This window comes from Grammomys surdaster, unplaced genomic scaffold (assembly GCF_004785775.1).
Source record: "Grammomys surdaster isolate TR1022 unplaced genomic scaffold, NIH_TR_1.0 125284, whole genome shotgun sequence".
In the NCBI taxonomy this organism is placed as follows: domain Eukaryota; kingdom Metazoa; phylum Chordata; class Mammalia; order Rodentia; family Muridae; genus Grammomys; species Grammomys surdaster.
In genome coordinates, this window is record NW_021620163.1 from 1,223,051 (window position 1) to 1,240,805 (window position 17,755).

At 35.0% G+C, this 17,755-nt stretch overlaps 1 protein-coding gene across 1 annotated transcript; it reads left to right on the forward strand.

Moving 5' to 3' along the window:
• The first annotated feature begins 11,327 nt into the window (after positions 1–11,327).
• LOC114637394 (olfactory receptor 5W2-like) lies at positions 11,328–12,260 on the forward strand. The gene has a single exon (XM_028785622.1). It carries the CDS (start codon positions 11,334–11,336, stop codon positions 12,258–12,260), a length of 927 nt encoding a protein of 308 aa, XP_028641455.1. The 5' UTR covers positions 11,328–11,333.
• Positions 12,261–17,755: the final 5,495 nt, after the last annotated feature.

The following is a 17,755-nucleotide window of genomic DNA, read 5'->3' on the forward strand; positions in this document are numbered from 1 at the left end:
TACACTTTGCACTCTTCCTTGCACAATATTTCCTAAGCCTTGTGCAGATAGTACAAAAGTAACATTTATGGCTGGCTTTTAATATTCATTTAAAGAAAAGAAAAAAGGGAGAGCCTGAAATAAGAGAAATATCTTAAAATTTGTATAGCTAAATTTTATTAACAGAATTCACGCATATAAATTTGTGTATATCAAGCTAAAGTGACAAAGAGGTAGAAAAAATACTACAATGTGACCAGCAGAACTAACTCTGTGTATTCATAGTAAGCTAAGGGTCAAAGAAGTACCTGTTAGTGCTATGAGACAGGACAGTACTGATTACAGACCATTAAGTTAGCATCTTTTTCTGGCTGTACCTTCTGTCTTAAGCAGAGCTTGTTCAGCTAACCAGTTGATATCTGCCTGCATAGACTAGCCTGAAAGTAGCTTGTGAATCTCTGCCTGAACAGCTGAAATATTACTACAATACCTTGGCTCTATCTTTACTCTGTGTTAGAGCTGAGAATAGCCTTTATTTTTGGCTCTCCCTTCAGCCATGTGACTCATTACACTGAACTGTATCTAGAAACTACCCTTTTGGATTCATTCTCAGCTCTTGTATTCCCAATGAGTGAATGTAGACAGTTACTCCCACCACATCTCGTTTATTGGTTTTTTTTTTTTGTCACTTTATCCTAAAGATGGAGGCTTCCCTGGCATATTTAGTAATAAGCAATGACAACTACATAATTTAAGAGGAATCTATGCACTTTAGAAAATATTTCCTGGATTTGAGCTGGGGCAGACACAGAGTTGGTCTGCTCCTGTGGAGATACTGAATCCTGAGTCATCCTAGAGGAGCCATTGCACTCAGAGCAGCCAACACAGAGTTGGTCTGCTCCTGTGGAGATACTGAATCCTGAGCCATCCTAGAGGAGCCACTGCACTCAGAGCATCAGACACCAAGGTGGTTTGCACTTGGGAGATATAGTTTCCTCAGCCATCCTAGAGGAACCACTGCACCCAGAGCAGAAGGATTTCCAGATCCAAGAGGTGACCTGAGTCCCAGGAGTTCTTCCACCCAGGAGATTAGGATCATAAGACCACAGAGACTTCTGGACTCTGAGGAACTCTGCAACAAGCAAGATAACTGGAAATACAGACTCCAGTCTTACACAGTGAGGGCAGGTAACACTAGAGTTAACCAGATGACAAAAGGCAAGAGCAGGAACATAAGCAACAGAAACCAAAGTTTCTTGGCATCATCAGTACCCAGTTCTCCCAATATAGCAAGCCCTGGACACCCCATCACACCAGAAAAGCAGGATTCAGAATTAAAATCACTTCTCATGATGATGATAGAGGATTATAAGAAGGAATTAAGTAACTCCCTTAAAGAAATACAGGAGAGTACAAGTAAACAGGTAGAAGCCCTTAAAGAGGAATCACAGAAATCCCTTAAAGAGATTCCAGAAAACACAAAGAAGGAATTAAACAAAAACATTCAGGATCTGAAACTGGAAATAGAAACAATAAAGAAAGCTCAAAGGGAGACAACAATGGAAATAGAAACCCTAAGAAAGAGATCAGGAGTCATAGACACAAGCATCACCAACCGAATACAAGAGATAGAAGAGAGAATCTCAAATGCAGAAGATATGGTGGAAAGGTGGAAAATATTGACACAGTTGTCAAAGAAAATGCAAAAAACAAAAAACTCCTAACTCAAAATATCCAGGAAATCCAGGACACAATGAGAAGACCAAACCTAAGGATAATAGGTATAGATGAGAATGAAGATTCCCAACTTAAAGGGCCAGTAAATATCTTCAACAAAATTATTGAGGAAAACTTCCCTAACCTAAAGAACAAGATGCCCATAAACATACAAGAAGAGTACAGAACACCAAATAGACTAGATCAGAAAAGAAATACCTCCTGTCATATAATAATCAAAACATCAGATGCACAAAACAAAGAAAAAATACTAAAAGCAGTAAAGGAATAAGGTCAAGTAACATATAAAGGCAGACCTAAAAGAATTACACCACACTTCTCACCAGAGACTATAAAAGCCAGAAGAGCCTGGACTGACATCATACAGACCCTAAGAGAACACAATTGCCAGCCCAGATTACTATACCCAGCAAAACTCTCAATCACTATAGATGGTGAAACCAAGATATTCCATGACAAAACCAAATTTGCACAATATCTTCCCACAAACCCAGAACTTCAAAGGATAATTGATGGAAAACGCCAACACAAGGGGGGAAACTACAACCTAGAAAAAGCAAGGAAGTAATCTTCCAACAACCCCAAAAGAAGATAACTATAAAAATATAACTTTACCTCTAATAACAAAAATAACAGGAAGCCACAATCATTTTTTCCTTAATATCTCTTAACATCAATGGTCTCGATTCCCCAATAAAAAGACGCAGACTATCAGACTGGATACACAAACAAGACCCAGAATTTTGCTGCATACAAGAAACGCACCTCAGTGACAAAGACAGACACTACCTCAGAATAAAAGGGTGGAAAACAATTTTCCAAGCAAATGGTCCCAAGAAACTAGCTGGAGTAGCCATTCTAATATCAAATAAAATGGACTTTTTTTAAATGTCAAATAAAATGGATCAAATAAAATGGATTTTTGGACTTTCATCCAAAATTAATAAAAAAGATAAGGAAGGACACTTCATACTCGTCAAAGGAAAAATCTACCAAGGTGAACTCTCAATTCTGAACATCTATGCTCCAAATGCAGGGGCACCTACATACAGAAAAGAAACTTTACTAAAGCTCAAAACACACATTACACCTCACACAATAATAGTGGGTGATTTCAACACCCCACTCTCAGCAATGGACAGATCATGGAAACAGAAACAAAATCGAGACACTTTGACATTAACAGAAGTTACGAACCAAATGGACTTAACAGACATCTATAGAACATTTCATCCTAAAACAAAAGAATATACCTTTTTCTCAGCACCTCATGGTACCTTCTCCAAAATAGACCATATAATTGGTCAGAAAACAGGCCTCTACAGATACAAAAAGATTGAACTAATCCCTTGCATCTTATCAGATCACCATGGACTAAGACTGGTCTTTAATAATGATAAAACCAATGGAAAACCCACGTGCACATGGAAACTGAGCAACTCTCTACTCAATGATGACTTGGTCAAGGAAGAAATAAAGAAAGAAATTAAAGACTTTTTAGAATTCAATGAAAATGAGGACACATCATACCAAAACTTGTGGGGACTCCATGAAGGCAGTGCTAAGAGGAAAACTCATAGCTCTAAGTGCCTACAAAAAGAAACTGGAAAGAGCACACACTAACAACTTGACTGCACAACTAAAAGCTCTAGAACAAAATGAAGCAAATACACCCAGGAGGAGTGGAAGGCAGGAAATAATCAAACTCAGGGCTGAAACCAACCAAATAGAAACAGAAAGGACAATACAAAATATCAATAAAACCAGGAGCTGGTTCTTTGAGAAAATCAACAAGATAGATAAACCATTAGCCAGACTAACCAGAGGGCACAGAGACAGTATCCAAATTAATAAAATCAGAACTGAAAAGGGAGACATAACAACAGAAACTGAAGAAATTCAAAAAATCATCAGATCCTACTACAAAGGCCTTACTCAACAAAACTGGAAAACCTGGATGAAATGGACAATTTCCTAGACAGATACCAGGTACCGAAGTTAAACCAGGAGCAGATAAACCATCTAAATAGTCCCATAACCCCTAAGGAAATAGCAGCAATCATTAAAAGTCTCCCCACTAAAAAAAGCCCAGGACCAGACAGTTTTAGTGCTTAATTCTATCAGACCTTCAAGGAAGACCTAATACCAATTCTCTTCAAACTATTCCACAAAATAGAAACAGAAGAAACACTACCCAATTCGTTCTATGAAGCTACAGTTACATTCATACCCAAACCCCACAAAGACCCGACAAAGACAACTTCAGACCAATCTCCCTTATGAACATCGATGCAAAAATACTCAATAAAATTATAGCAAATCGAATCCAAGACCACATCAAAACAATCATCCATCATGATCAAGTAGGTTTTATCCCAGGAATGCAAGGATGGTTCAATATTCGGAAATCCATCAATGTAATCCACTATATAAACAAGCTCAAAGACAAAAACCACATGATCATCTCACTAGTTGCTGAGAAAGCATTTGACAAAATTCAACATCCCTTCATGATAAAAGTCTTAGAAAGATCAGGAATTCAAGGCCACTACCTAAACATAGTAAAAGCAATTTACAGCAAACCAGTAGCCAACATCAAGCTAAATGGAGAGAAACTTGAAGCAATCCCACTAAGATCAGGGACTAGACAAGGCTGCCCACTCTCCCCCTACCTATTCAATATAGTACTGGAAGTCCTAGCCAGAGCGGTTAGACAACAAAAAGAACTCAAAGGGATACAAATAGGAAAGGAAGAAGTCAAAATATCGCTATTTGCAGATGATATGATAGTATACTTAAGTAACCCCCAAAGTTCCACCAGAGAACTCCTAAATCTCATAAACAACTTCAGCAAAGTGGCTGGTTGTAAAATCAACTCAAACAAATCAGTAGCCTTCGTCTACATGAAAGATAAACAGACTGAAAAAGAAATTAGGAAAATGACACCCTTCACAATAGTTGCAAATAATATAAAATACCTTGGTGTGAATCTAACCAAGCAAGTGAAAGACCTGTATGACAAGAACTTCAAGTCTCTGAAGAAAGAAATGGAAGATCTCAGAAGAAGGAAAGATCTCCCATGCTCATGGATTGGCAGGATTAATATAATAAAAATGGCCATCTTGCCAAAAGCAATCTACAGATTCAATGCAATCCCCATTAAAATCCCAATTCAATTCTTCACAGATTTAGAAAAGGAAATTCTCAAATTCATATGGAATAACAAAAAACGCAGGATAGCGAAAACTATTCTCAACAAACAATAAAAGAACTTCTGGAGGAATCACCATCCCTGACCTCAAGCTGTACTACAGAGCAATAGTGATAAAAACTACTTGGTATTGGTACAGAGACAGGCAGGAAATCAATGGAACAGAATTGAAGACCCAGAAATGAACCCACGCTCCTATGGTCACTTGATCTTTGATAAAGGAGCTAAAACTGTCCAGTGGAAAAAGGACAGCATTTTCAACAAATGGTGCTGGTTCAACTGGAGGACAACATGTAGAAGAATGAAAATTGGTCCATTCTTATCTCCTTATACAAAGCTCAAGTCTAAGTGCATAAAGGACCTCCAGATAAAACCAGATACACTGAAACTAATAGAAGAGAAGGTGGAGAAGAGCCTTGAATACTTGGGCACAGGGGAAAAGTTCCTGAACAGAACACCAATGGCATATGCTCTAAGATCAAGAATTGACAAATGGGACTTCATAAAATTGCAAAGTTTCTGTAAGGCAAAGGACACTGTCAATAGGACAAAACGGCAACCAACAAACTGGGAAAAGATCTTTACCAATCCTTCATCTGATAGAGGGCTAATATCCAATATATACAAAGAACTCAAGAAATTAGACTCCAGACAACCAAATAACCCTACTAAAAAATGGGGTATATAGCTTAACATAGAATTTTCAACGGAAGAAACTCGAATGGCCTAGAAGCACCTAAAGAAATGTTCAGTATCCTTAGTTGTCAGGGAAATACAAGTTAAAACAACCCTGAGATTCCATCTCACACCAGTCAGAGTGACTAAGATTAAAAACTCAGGTGATAGTAGATGCTGGTGAGGGTGTGGAGAAAGAGGAACACTCCTCCATTGCTGGTGGGACTGCAAGATGGTACAACCACTTTGGAAATCAGTGTGGCGGTTCCTAAGAAAATTGGACATAGCATTACTTGAGGATCCAGCTATACCACTCATAGGCATATACCCAGAAGATGCTCGAACATATAACAAGGACATATGCTCAACTATGTTCATAGCAGCCTTATTTATAATAACCAGGAGCTGGAAAGAACCCAGATGTCCTTCAACTGAGGAATGGATTCAAAAAATGTGGTATATTTACACAATGGAGTATTACTCAGCTATTAAAAACAATGAATTCGAGAGGTTCTTGGGTAAATGGATGGAACTAGAAATTATCATCCTGAGTGAGGTAAGCCAATCACAAAAGAACACACATGGTATTCACTGACTGATTACTGGATATTAGCCCAGAACCTTGAAATGCCCAAGATGCAACTCACAGGCCACATGAAGCTCATAAAGAAGGAAGACCAAGTGGGGGTGATTCGGTCCTTCTTAGAAGGAGCAACAAAATACTCAAGGGAGCAAACATGGAGACAATGTGAGGGACAGAAACTGAAGGAGGGGCCATCTGAAGACCATTCCACCTGAGTATCCATCCCATGTGCAGTCACCAAAGGTAGATGCTGATGTAGAAGTCAGGAAGTGCATGCTGATAAGAGCCTGATATGGATGTCTCCTCAGAGGTCTTCAAGAGTCTGACATATTCAGAGGCAGATGCTCAGAGCTAACCATTGAACTGATAATGGGGTTCTCAATGGAGGAGTTAGAGTGAAGACTGAAGGAGCTGAAAGGGTTTGTGGCACCATGAGGAGAGCAACAATACCAACCAACCACAGCACCCAGGGTCTAAACCACCAGCCTGGGAACACTTAGGGAGGGATTCAGGGCTTCAGCTGAATACATTAGTGTGGAGGGCCCTGCTGGGCATAAGTGGAAGAAGAGATCCTTGACCTCATGAAGGCTGGACACCCCAGAGGGTCGGAATTTTGAGGGTGGGGAGGTGGAAGTGGGGGGGGGTAGATAGAGGTTACATCCACAGAGAAGAAGGAAGAGAGGTGAGGGGATAGGGGGTTCCTGGTTGGGCGGGGGATGGGTTAAGGGGACAACATATGAAATGTAAGTAAAACATCCAATAAAAAAATAAAAAAAAGAAAATATTTCCTACTGAATATACATTATAGAATAGATGTTTCTCTTCAATCTCAGGATCCATTTAAATATTTATTTTATAATATAGTAATGAAGTTAATGCTTATGTATTAATTTTCTATAAATAAGTATTTTAAATACAATAAAAGTCACTGTGACCCAAATTTCCAAGACATCAAATAATTCAAAGGAATTATTTTACTTTTAATTATGTTGGAGGGAGACAACAATAGTGCCCTTGATTTGAAAAGCTAGTGTTGGATTCCCTAGAGATACAGATAAATTAGAGAATGAGAAATCTGAAGTGTGTGTTACAAACTGAACTTGTAAGCATATTATGCATTCTTATTCACTGAGCCATCTTACTTGCCAACTAGAATACATTTTTTTAGGTGTTGTAATCCTCTTTTAAGTTTATCTGAGGTTTCACTATTTTACTTTACTATTAATGCAGTTTAATAGCACACAACTTACATTTTCTCATTGTGTCATACTGTAGAATTAATACTGTGAAATGAGAATTCTATTAACACTAGCTTACAGATCCAACACATTCTCAATCAAAGCTCTACCTCATTCTTCACAGAAAAGGGAAACATCTTAAAATTGATAAAGAATTATAAAAAGCCATGCTGAGATATCATCAGTCCATATTTCATTATATTTAACGGAGCTAAAATAAAAAACAGTATAGTATTTGCAAAAAATACAAATCTAGACCAATGCAATAATATAGAATACTTAAGCATGAGTACTCATAATTATTAGCATCTGATAATTGGACATGAATGCCAAAATGCTACACTGGAGAAAAGACAGTATCTTCATCAAATGGTACTGGAAAACTGGGTGCCCACCTGCAGAAGTATGATTTAGACCTGTACCTGTGACTCTGTACCAAAATTAATTCCAGCTGAATATTTAAATTCACTTTCCTGGCCCTCTGGCACTCTATCTTGTCTCTCCTGGTGTTCGGGTGGGAGGAATTTTTAGGAAGTCCCAGAAACCTGGAATGGGATAGGCTCTTGGAATTCACTGCAGGTTATCATTAGCTAAGATGTCTAACAGTGGAGACATGGAACCTCAAGAGGTCACTACCTTTAGCCAGGTAGGAACCCCAGTGGAGAGCTGATGACACCAATCCACCCACAATACTTTTAACCCAAAATTTGCCCTGACTAAAAGAAATGCGGGGACACAGATGGAACAGAGACAAAAGTAATGGACAACCAAACCTGGCCCAACTTGAGAACAATCCCATGGCAAGCACCAATCCCTGACACTATTAGTAATATTCTGTTATTCATGAAGACAGGACCCTAGGATAACTGTCCTCTAAGAGAATTTACCCAACAGCTGACTGAAACAGATGCAGATACCCACACCCAAATATTGGACAGAAGTCAGAGACTCTTAAAGAAGAGTAGAGGGAGGGATTGAAGGTCCTGAAGAGAATAGGAACCTCACAGAAAGACCAACGGAGTAAACTTATCTGGATCCCAGAGATATCAACCACAGAACACACAGGGCTGGACCAAGGCTCCTGACACATACATAGCAGACATGAAGCTCAGTCTCTATGAGGCTCTCCCAACAGCTGGAATAGAGGCTTTCCATAAAGCTGTAGCCTTACTGTGGTATAAGTTCCACAACAGAGTTACCTTGTCTGGCCTCCATGAGCAAGGATGTGTATAATCCTGTCGAGACTGGATGACCCAGAATAGGGAGATAAATGGAGGGTCACCCTCTCATAGGAAAATGGAAGGGTGTGAGAGAGGGACTCAGTAAGGTGAGGACTGGGGAGGGGGAAGCATTTGGGATGTAAATAGGTTAATTAATTAATTAAAAATAAAGAACAGATAGCATATTTCTTTTCTAATTGGTTAGTTATATAGAAATTAGCAGAATTTCTGCCTTAAAATATGCATTGATATATCCTCTTAAACTCCATTTGTACAAATTTTATTTTTTATAGTTTAAATATTGATACTTAGAGAATCATTGCAAATAAATCAATGAAAAACATAGTCCATGTCTTGCAAGATATAGAAACAGAAAGCATATTTTGAAGAAGAAGGTGTTTATATAGGAATTGGGGCAAAATTGAAATTCAAAGTGAAAACCATGAAATCCAAATCTTTGGCTAAGGAAATAGTCATCCAAGTAAAAAGGAAACTTACAAAAAAAATACAAAATTTCATCAATTGTACACATGACAATTGATTATTATCAGGAATACATAAGGAATCAAAACAAAAAAATGTCAAAAAGCAATTAAAAATGGACTAAGTCTTAACTAAGAGTGCTCAAAAACGTAAAAGCAACTAAGAAATAACTCATAAAAGCTTCCAGGGATTGGAAGAGGAAAATATGTTGGAGGGACAACAATTGAGCACATTCAGAAAGTGTAAAGAGTATGCACTATGTGGATATTCTAAAAATCAAGCAATTGTCTCACTGTTGAGTGTCAATTATATAGTCAATGGAATATATACCAATGAAATATTCAAAAGTTACATTCACTGAAGCAGTGAAGCATTCGAAAAGTGGAAAAAGGAACGGAACACAAGTGTCTTGGAAATGACTACATCCATTAAATGATTTAACTTTTTAAGTTTCTGGTTCAGTTAAATGATAATACCACAAATTATATTATACTACATAAAATATGTACATATTTATTTTACAATATAAAACTAACTTGAAATTTTCATTCTGACATATCAAGTTGATGACAGTAGTAAGAAGTAAACGTTATCACTTTAATGAGAAGCTTCATGTACTCACAGGGGAATCAAAGACCATGAGGAAAATTAACCAATGTTTTTATAGCAGCACAGCCTAATGGGAAGAGGCTACAGAGACATGAGTCCCAAGTGTAACATGAAATAATGTAATGCTGTCTTATAATCTGCTATCAAAGACCAACTCACTTAAGGTAAGCTCCTGAAATCCAAATCCAATAATATAATGTTACAAATTGCCCTTTCAGAAAAGAAATAAGCAGTTGTTAAATTAATCAGCTATATAGCCTATTTGGGTAAGTATATTTAAAATGTATTAAAATACTATTCTAAATAAATAGCAATAATATTCTGATTGCACTTATTTATATTTATGAAACCATATTTTAATTGCATCTCTTTATTTGAAAATACTCTATTAATTTCAATCCGTGTATAGATACATGTGGAGCTTCAAAGACTATCTTTTTATCTTTATTCTGATTACCTTTTAATAAAACTTTATTAAAATTATAATTATGGAAATATATTTAAATAATAATTCATAAATTTAAAGTATGACTGATCTACATATAAATAGGCAAATTCTCTTATAAAGATTTATCTCTGTATTTTATTATTTATATTACCTAAGTCCATAATTATCAGGTATGCAAATACTTGGGAAATCATAAAAATTTAAATAACTGCACATATGCATGAGGCCAGTATATCTTGATAGTCTTTATTTGTTCTCTTGTTTTTATGTTTTTGATATTAAGTACACAAGATCTGAAGCTGTGCATATGAACATGTGATTTCATGTTTCTTATACTACTTTTCAGTTTTTTCCTTTGATTTATTATAAGATTTTCATTTTGGTTTTAAAGCCACCCAGCAAATATTCAAAAAGTATGGTGGTCAAATCTTCACATATAATCAGAAGAAAAAGTAATCAGAATTTGTTTGTTACCTACCATAAACTAAATAACATTTTGATCACAAATGGTAAAAAGTAGTTATGCTTATTTTGATTAGGAATATGATAATCATATTTAAATCAACATTATTCACTAAGCATTGATGTTTTGGAAATCATTTATAAAATAATTATAAGCAATTTATATTTATGTATAAATTATTGTGAATATTAATATTATAATGACTGTGAATATTACAATGCATTTGAAACTTCAATACCTTGCCCCTCAGACAATTTATATTATTTTATAGGTCTATCTCATGATAATATAATAAGTATATAATTCCTGTTTAGGAAAGTTAATTCAGGAAAATTGAAATGTAGTGAGTAGAATTTGTCAAGAACACATTCTACATTCCAGAGTATATTAATTAATTTGTGAGATAAATTATTAAACTTAACCAACATCATAATAAATGTTTTATGTCTCTAATTACTTTATTTAATATTAAATACTATTATTTTAAGTATTATCATTTAAACATTATTAAATTTCATAATACATATTATTTAAATACATAAAATTAAATACAAGATTATTTAACTTGAAGATTAAAGCATAACACGTATTTCTGAAGATAAAAGTAAATTTGGTGTTAAAGTAATGTTTTTCATGATGAAAGTATTGTGAACATATATCTTTTAATTTTAAGGTTTATTCAAGAAAATGGACAAGAAAAATTGCTCCTCTGTAAGTGAATTCATCTTCTTGGGAATTACCAATAACCCTGACATGAAAGTGGCCTTATTCACCACACTCCTACTTGTTTATCTCATTAATCTTCTGGCAAATCTTGGAATAATCATCTTAATTAGAGTGGACACTCAACTGCACACACCCATGTACTTTTTCCTCAGCCACCTCTCTTTCTGTGACCTCTGCTATTCCACAGCAATTGGACCCAAAATGTTGGTGGACCTTTTAGTTAAGAAGAAATCAATTCCCATTTTTGGTTGTGCTCTGCAGTTTTTTACGTTCTGTGTCTTTGCAGATTCTGAGTGTCTACTGCTGGCAGTGATGGCCTATGATAGGTATCAGGCCATCAGCAATCCCTTGCTCTACACAGTGAACATGTCCAGCAGGCTGTGCTCCTTCCTTATGGCTGGGGTTTACCTGGTGGGAACAGCAGATGCTTTGATACATACAACCCTGGCCTTCAGTTTGTGTTTCTGTGGGTCCAATGAGATCAACCACTTTTTTTGTGATGTTCCTCCTCTTCTATTAATATCTTGCTCAAATACAGAGGCCAATGAGTTAGCTATATTCACAATTTTTGGGTTTATTGAGCTGAGTACCATTTCTGCAGTCCTTGTCTCTTATTGCTACATCATATCATCAGTTTTGAAGATCTGCTCTGCTGAGGGGAGGTTTAAAGCTTTCTCAACCTGTGCCTCCCATCTGACTGCAGTAGCAGTGTTCCAGGGGACTATGCTCTTTATGTGTTTCCGCCCAAGTTCTTCCTACTCTCTAGATCAAGACAAAATGACCTCACTCTTCTACACCCTGGTGATTACAATGTTGAACCCTCTGATTTATAGCCTGAGGAACAAAGACGTAAAAGAGGCTCTGGCAAAATTAAAGAATAACTACTGATTGACAACATTTTCTAATGTACATCATTGCTCTTAATTCAGTCTGCATTACACATATGAGAAACATTGCATAATATACTAGTTTGCTAGAAATACATTACTAGTTATAGCATCATTCTTGAAGTGAGCACTGTTGATATCTATGAGGTGATATCGTTACATCAAACATATTCTATTCTGTCTTTTAAGAAATTTTCCTAATAACTTCAATTGTGCTCACATTGCATGTTTCAGTCTTTCTTCTAAATGTTAATTTAAATATGATATGGTCGATATGTATTCATTGCATTTTACAAATGTAGATATTTTTTCAAGGCAAACTAAATAGTTTACTCAGTGGTGAGTATTATCTATAGAGGAAATATGGACATACTGTATACTCTTATAATTTATATACAGTTTGTTACCACTCTAAAGACTGTGGGACCTATGAGAATGGTGTCAATAAATGAACAAGAATAACATCTCATGCAATAGACAACTTTGTTCAGAGAATGAGACAATTTATTCTCTGAGAGTTAATAAAAATAGCATGAGTAATGTTTCCATGAATTTAAGCTGTAAACAATCACAAGTTATGTGAGGCAAAATTACACTTTTTTATAGAGACATAAAGGTTAGTTTAAACAATCAAATAATAGCAGCAAACAATAATAACTAATCTGGAGTAAAATGATTTCTATCTGTCACTACTAAGAAGAATAAAAAATCACATTGCAGTAATAATCCTGTGTTGTGATGAGATTGAGCTCACAAGAGTCTTGTCATCTTGTTTCCATGTAGTCTTCTCACAAGCACTCAGAATTCTCCTCATACATTCTATTTCTGGAGCATGTTCCACAAGATCTCATGGCATTCTTGATCTTCAAACTTGTTAACTCAATTCCAGAACAATTCATCTAGTGTGATTTTCAGATAACATCTTCCAGGAAGCTATATTCTCAGTTTCTATGCACAAGGGATTTTCATAAGAGAGAAGATGTCTATGTAGTGTTTCTTGCAATCAGATTTCTCAATATATAGTGACACATTTGTATGACGAACCATGTTGGTTAACACAAGTACTATATTTTCTCGCTGTGTAACTGGGTTCTAGAACTGTCAATTATATAATTTCCTATATTTGCTTATAATTATTTTTGTTTTCCATACTCAGCCCTAATTAAATAATTCTCAATTACTTCTTTAAACTTTAATTAATTTGCATCTATTTCTAAAATTGTTACATGCAATTATATTTATATGCATATATGTTATATGCTATATATATATATATTCTCAAACACTGAATCATCCTAATTATGAAAATTTCAGAATAATATGGAGAAACAACAAGAGACATCAAAAGATAACAAAACAAAATTCCATATAATATGAAATTTAGGTATGGTATTAAGTATTGTTAAGATAATACTACCCTAATGTGGCATATTCTGTCTGTATACATAACTAGATACTTTAGCATTTGAAAAAATATAAAGCATTATTGTGCACACAAATCTAAAATATTCTAAATAATAAAATTACTGAGAAATAAACATCTCATCTGTGAGTATGTCCTTTGCATACTTTTTTCCTATATTGTTAATAAATATTTCTCATGGTTGAAATTTGAAAATTTGTTGTGGAATAATAGAATATGGACCAAAGTTTGAAAGCTGAGGGAAAACTCTTTTCGTTGCCAAGCACAATCACATGTACTGAACTTTCTTGGGAACATTCAGTTTTACCATTCTAGTATGAAATAATCCTGAATTAAATTATTTTAGAACTGAAGACCTGGTGATCCTCTGCTTTATTTCTTCATACGGCATGTTATGAGATCACAGAAATTTCTTAAAAGGATTTTACATTTAGGTGAATCTGATTGGTATCATAACTAATCTTTTAGAATTATGAACTATAGCAAGAGCTATGTTGTTTTTACTCAAATGTTTAAATACTACCAAAATAATGAATGTGATTTTATAGTTGTTTACTTTGGATATTTTGTTTGTTTTGTATTATTTATGTTTGCTTCTTTATTTTCTAAGGATAAAGATTTCGGTGGCTGGGGTAGTGGGGAGACTTTGGGAAGATGGGAAGAGGAGAAAATTTTGAGTAGAATATGAATGAAACATTTTTCAATAAAATACGCTAAAACTATTGTTAATATATTGCATAGCCGTTGGGAAATGAAAACATCATAAAGACAGAGCCTTTACAGATTATATTACAGACTTTATCATATAGAACCTAATAACTCCCTCTTTCCTTCTGCCACTAGTAAAGTGAAGGTCCAGATTCTCTATGAACAAGGATGAGTGCTGTAAGCACTCACCATACCTAACCTGGATTTGGAACTGCTTTACCCCGGAGTTGTGAGATTTACCAGTACGTGGCATTTTATAATAACAACTGAAAAAGATAAGAAAAACAGCATGCCTGCAAATATGCTTCAGTTGTGTTAAAGACCATGTAAAATATGGTAAGATGTAGTGGCTAATAAGTTAAAAGAGAAAATCAGTCAATGATTAACTTTTATCTTTCTCAAGGGATATTTGAGACATTTTATTACATTTAAACTATGATTTAAACCACACATTAATCCCATTTTATTATGTATAAAATGTGATAAAAAAAGGAAAATTAAAACTGATCAATGTCTTAAAATACTTTGAACTGATTCATTTTTTTTTATGACGAGTGGTCATTGAAGTTGAAAATTTGGTCCTTTGATATATTTAAAGTACTTTATTACTCAAACTGAAGCTTAAACAGATTAATTTTTAGTTTAAAGTTTATACAAAACTGTGGACCACAACCTCAGAGGCTTTTTTGTATTGAATGAGGCATCTAGTTAAATGTTCATAGATTCCTTCCATTTTCAGTATTTCTGAATCATGTCCTTCTTTTTAAATGTCACTCAATTATTGTAGGTAGATACTACTGAATTAGACTTAATCTGAACAGTTCTCATGTTTGGCATAATATAATTAGATTAGATACTAAACGAAGTGCACATAAAACTAAGATGTAGAAAACTATCTAAAGAATGAGTTGGAGAAAAGATTTTTGTTCATCTGTCACAGCCATATCCAAAGACCTGGGGAGAGTCATGGAGTCAGCACAGCTGCTTGACACAATTTGATCAAAGTTGAGCAGATAGCTATAACTGCTGTCTTTCTATATCTAACTTTTTTTGGCCTCTTCATGTTCCACTCATGATTTTATGTCCTTTCCTGAGAAAAGTTATGTATGAGATTTTTAAGAATATCCTCAAATTAACTTTATCGGGTCATTATTTGGAAGTCTTCCTTATGTCCTGTAGATCATTAAGCATAGATAATCACATAGATGGATGAAGCTATTACACCAAGGCCTCATTACCCTAGAGCAACTTATTGAGGTATCTTCCCCTGAACATATTCAAACATCATAACTCGTACATGGTAAACAGAGGCAATTTCTAAACTCTGACTGGCCAAGAGAATGTGTTACAGAATCAGTGCGTCTTTTTATTATAGGGTTATTGCTCTCTGAATATGTAGTCTAAAAATAGGAGTACAACCTAAGAGGATGGAACTCAGTAAATAAAATAGACAGACTAAAATAATTTTTTCCTATTTCATAGCATAGATGATAAAACATGTATTAAAAGAAGCACTGCTAGTCTAAACTGTAGGCTGTTACATAATAAATGTGTTTGCTTTGGAGGAGACATTCTTTAGATTCTTTAAATTGTAGGTGTAAGGCTAATAGTAAGAATAAAATCTGGTGCTGGAATCATGGCTCAGTAGTTAAGAGTACAGTCCAGTCTTCCAGAGGTCTTGAGTTCAATTCCCAGCAAACACATGGTGGCTAACAACCATCTGTAATAGGATCTACTGCCCTCTTCTGGCATCCACGTGCACACGCAGATAGAGCACTCACAAATAAATAAATTAAAAAAATCTTTTTTTAAAAAAAGAATAAAACCTGTTCTGTTTATATTTTCTAATTGTAACTGAACTTGTAACACTGCACATGTAATGAAAAGTCAAATGGATGCTTTGTACCACTTGGACAATCACTGTCTTTATTCTATGAAACTTGTATAAATAAAGAAGCTCCTGGTTGCTAGTCAGTCAGAGCAGCAGAAATGACTTGATTGCTAGTTAGAGACACAGAAGTAGTTTGATTGCTAGTTAGTCAGAAGAGCTAATTCTCATGACCACTGCCTGACTAAACCCCTACCCTTGCAGAATTCTTGTCTCTTCTAAGGGCTACTCTGTTAGCAAGGACCCTAAGGTCCTCAGCCTGGGAAGGCCCATCAAGAAAGCTTTCAGCACTGATCTTTTTGACATATATTAGACAAGATGATCTTGCTAATAATACCCTTGAATAAGTACATCTTCATTATTTCTACTTTGCATTATTGGTATTCCTAAGCTAGGTAGAAACTTATCAATGATTCCATTCAATTTTGCATATTTATGTCTGCATTGCCACCCGAATAATATCAATACAGTATAAAAACATGTTTAAGAACATCACTAAAGAAATAATTCATTAATCATTATTACTTTCCCTCTTTTAGTATCACATAGTTGAAATTTAAAAGAATCTTTAAGCAGTATAGGAATTAATACATCTACATTAAGTTTTACATTGAAGATTTACTGCTGCGATTAACACAAGTGTGAATCATTTGATGGTTTATATATTTGCATATATATAGACAAGTGTTTATATATTTGCATGGACATAATTATTACTTTAGTATGTAGTTGATATTTGGTATTTTTCTTTATTTCCACATTTAATATCAAATATGCAATGTAGTTTTTTTTTATAATATGAAAGGAACAATTAGTCCTTCGGCAAGGGATATGCACAATATCCTGTTGAAGAAAATAACTTACATAATTGAGTCATAAATAACAAAAATAAGTTGCAAGACAGTTGTTTATGAGTTACCAAACAGAACATTTAACCCAGATGATAAAGTGTATAGGGAAGGGATTAGAAGCAACAGAGAAACCTGATATTACACTCCATGTAACCATGTACTTTATGAAGGCTATTTTCTTTGCTCTTAAGCTATTTTGAACATCTGTAAATCTAAAAATGAAACAGATAAGTAGTCTGTAAGAGTTTTTTAATTGCTAGATATTTTGCCTAAAATTGTTCCTTTCTTCTACTTAAGCATCTGCCCTCACTTCCCTGGCCAAGGTCATCTGATGTGAAGGAGAAGAATGAAAGCAGAACCATTGGAGGATTCACAGGAAAACATAAGATGTAGCAATTTTATTGAGAGCAATCAGGCATGTTTTATATCTTTATCACAAATAATAAAATGCAAATTGAGAAGGCAAATGCAGGTGTAGTTGCCAGGATACAGTGATGTTTGCAAGCTATACAGGATACTCAAGATTAATATATAATATCAATTGCCCTGTCAAGCTTCTATGCTTCCTTGACTTCCAAGGCAATATACAGAGAAAAACAAAGCAGCCTGAATGTTCTACTGCCTGG

Bases quoted from the DNA above. Each gene is read 5' to 3' on its own strand.
- LOC114637394 (XM_028785622.1), top strand. From the start codon at position 11,334: ATGGACAAGAAAAATTGCTCCTCTGTAAGTGAATTCATCTTCTTGGGA.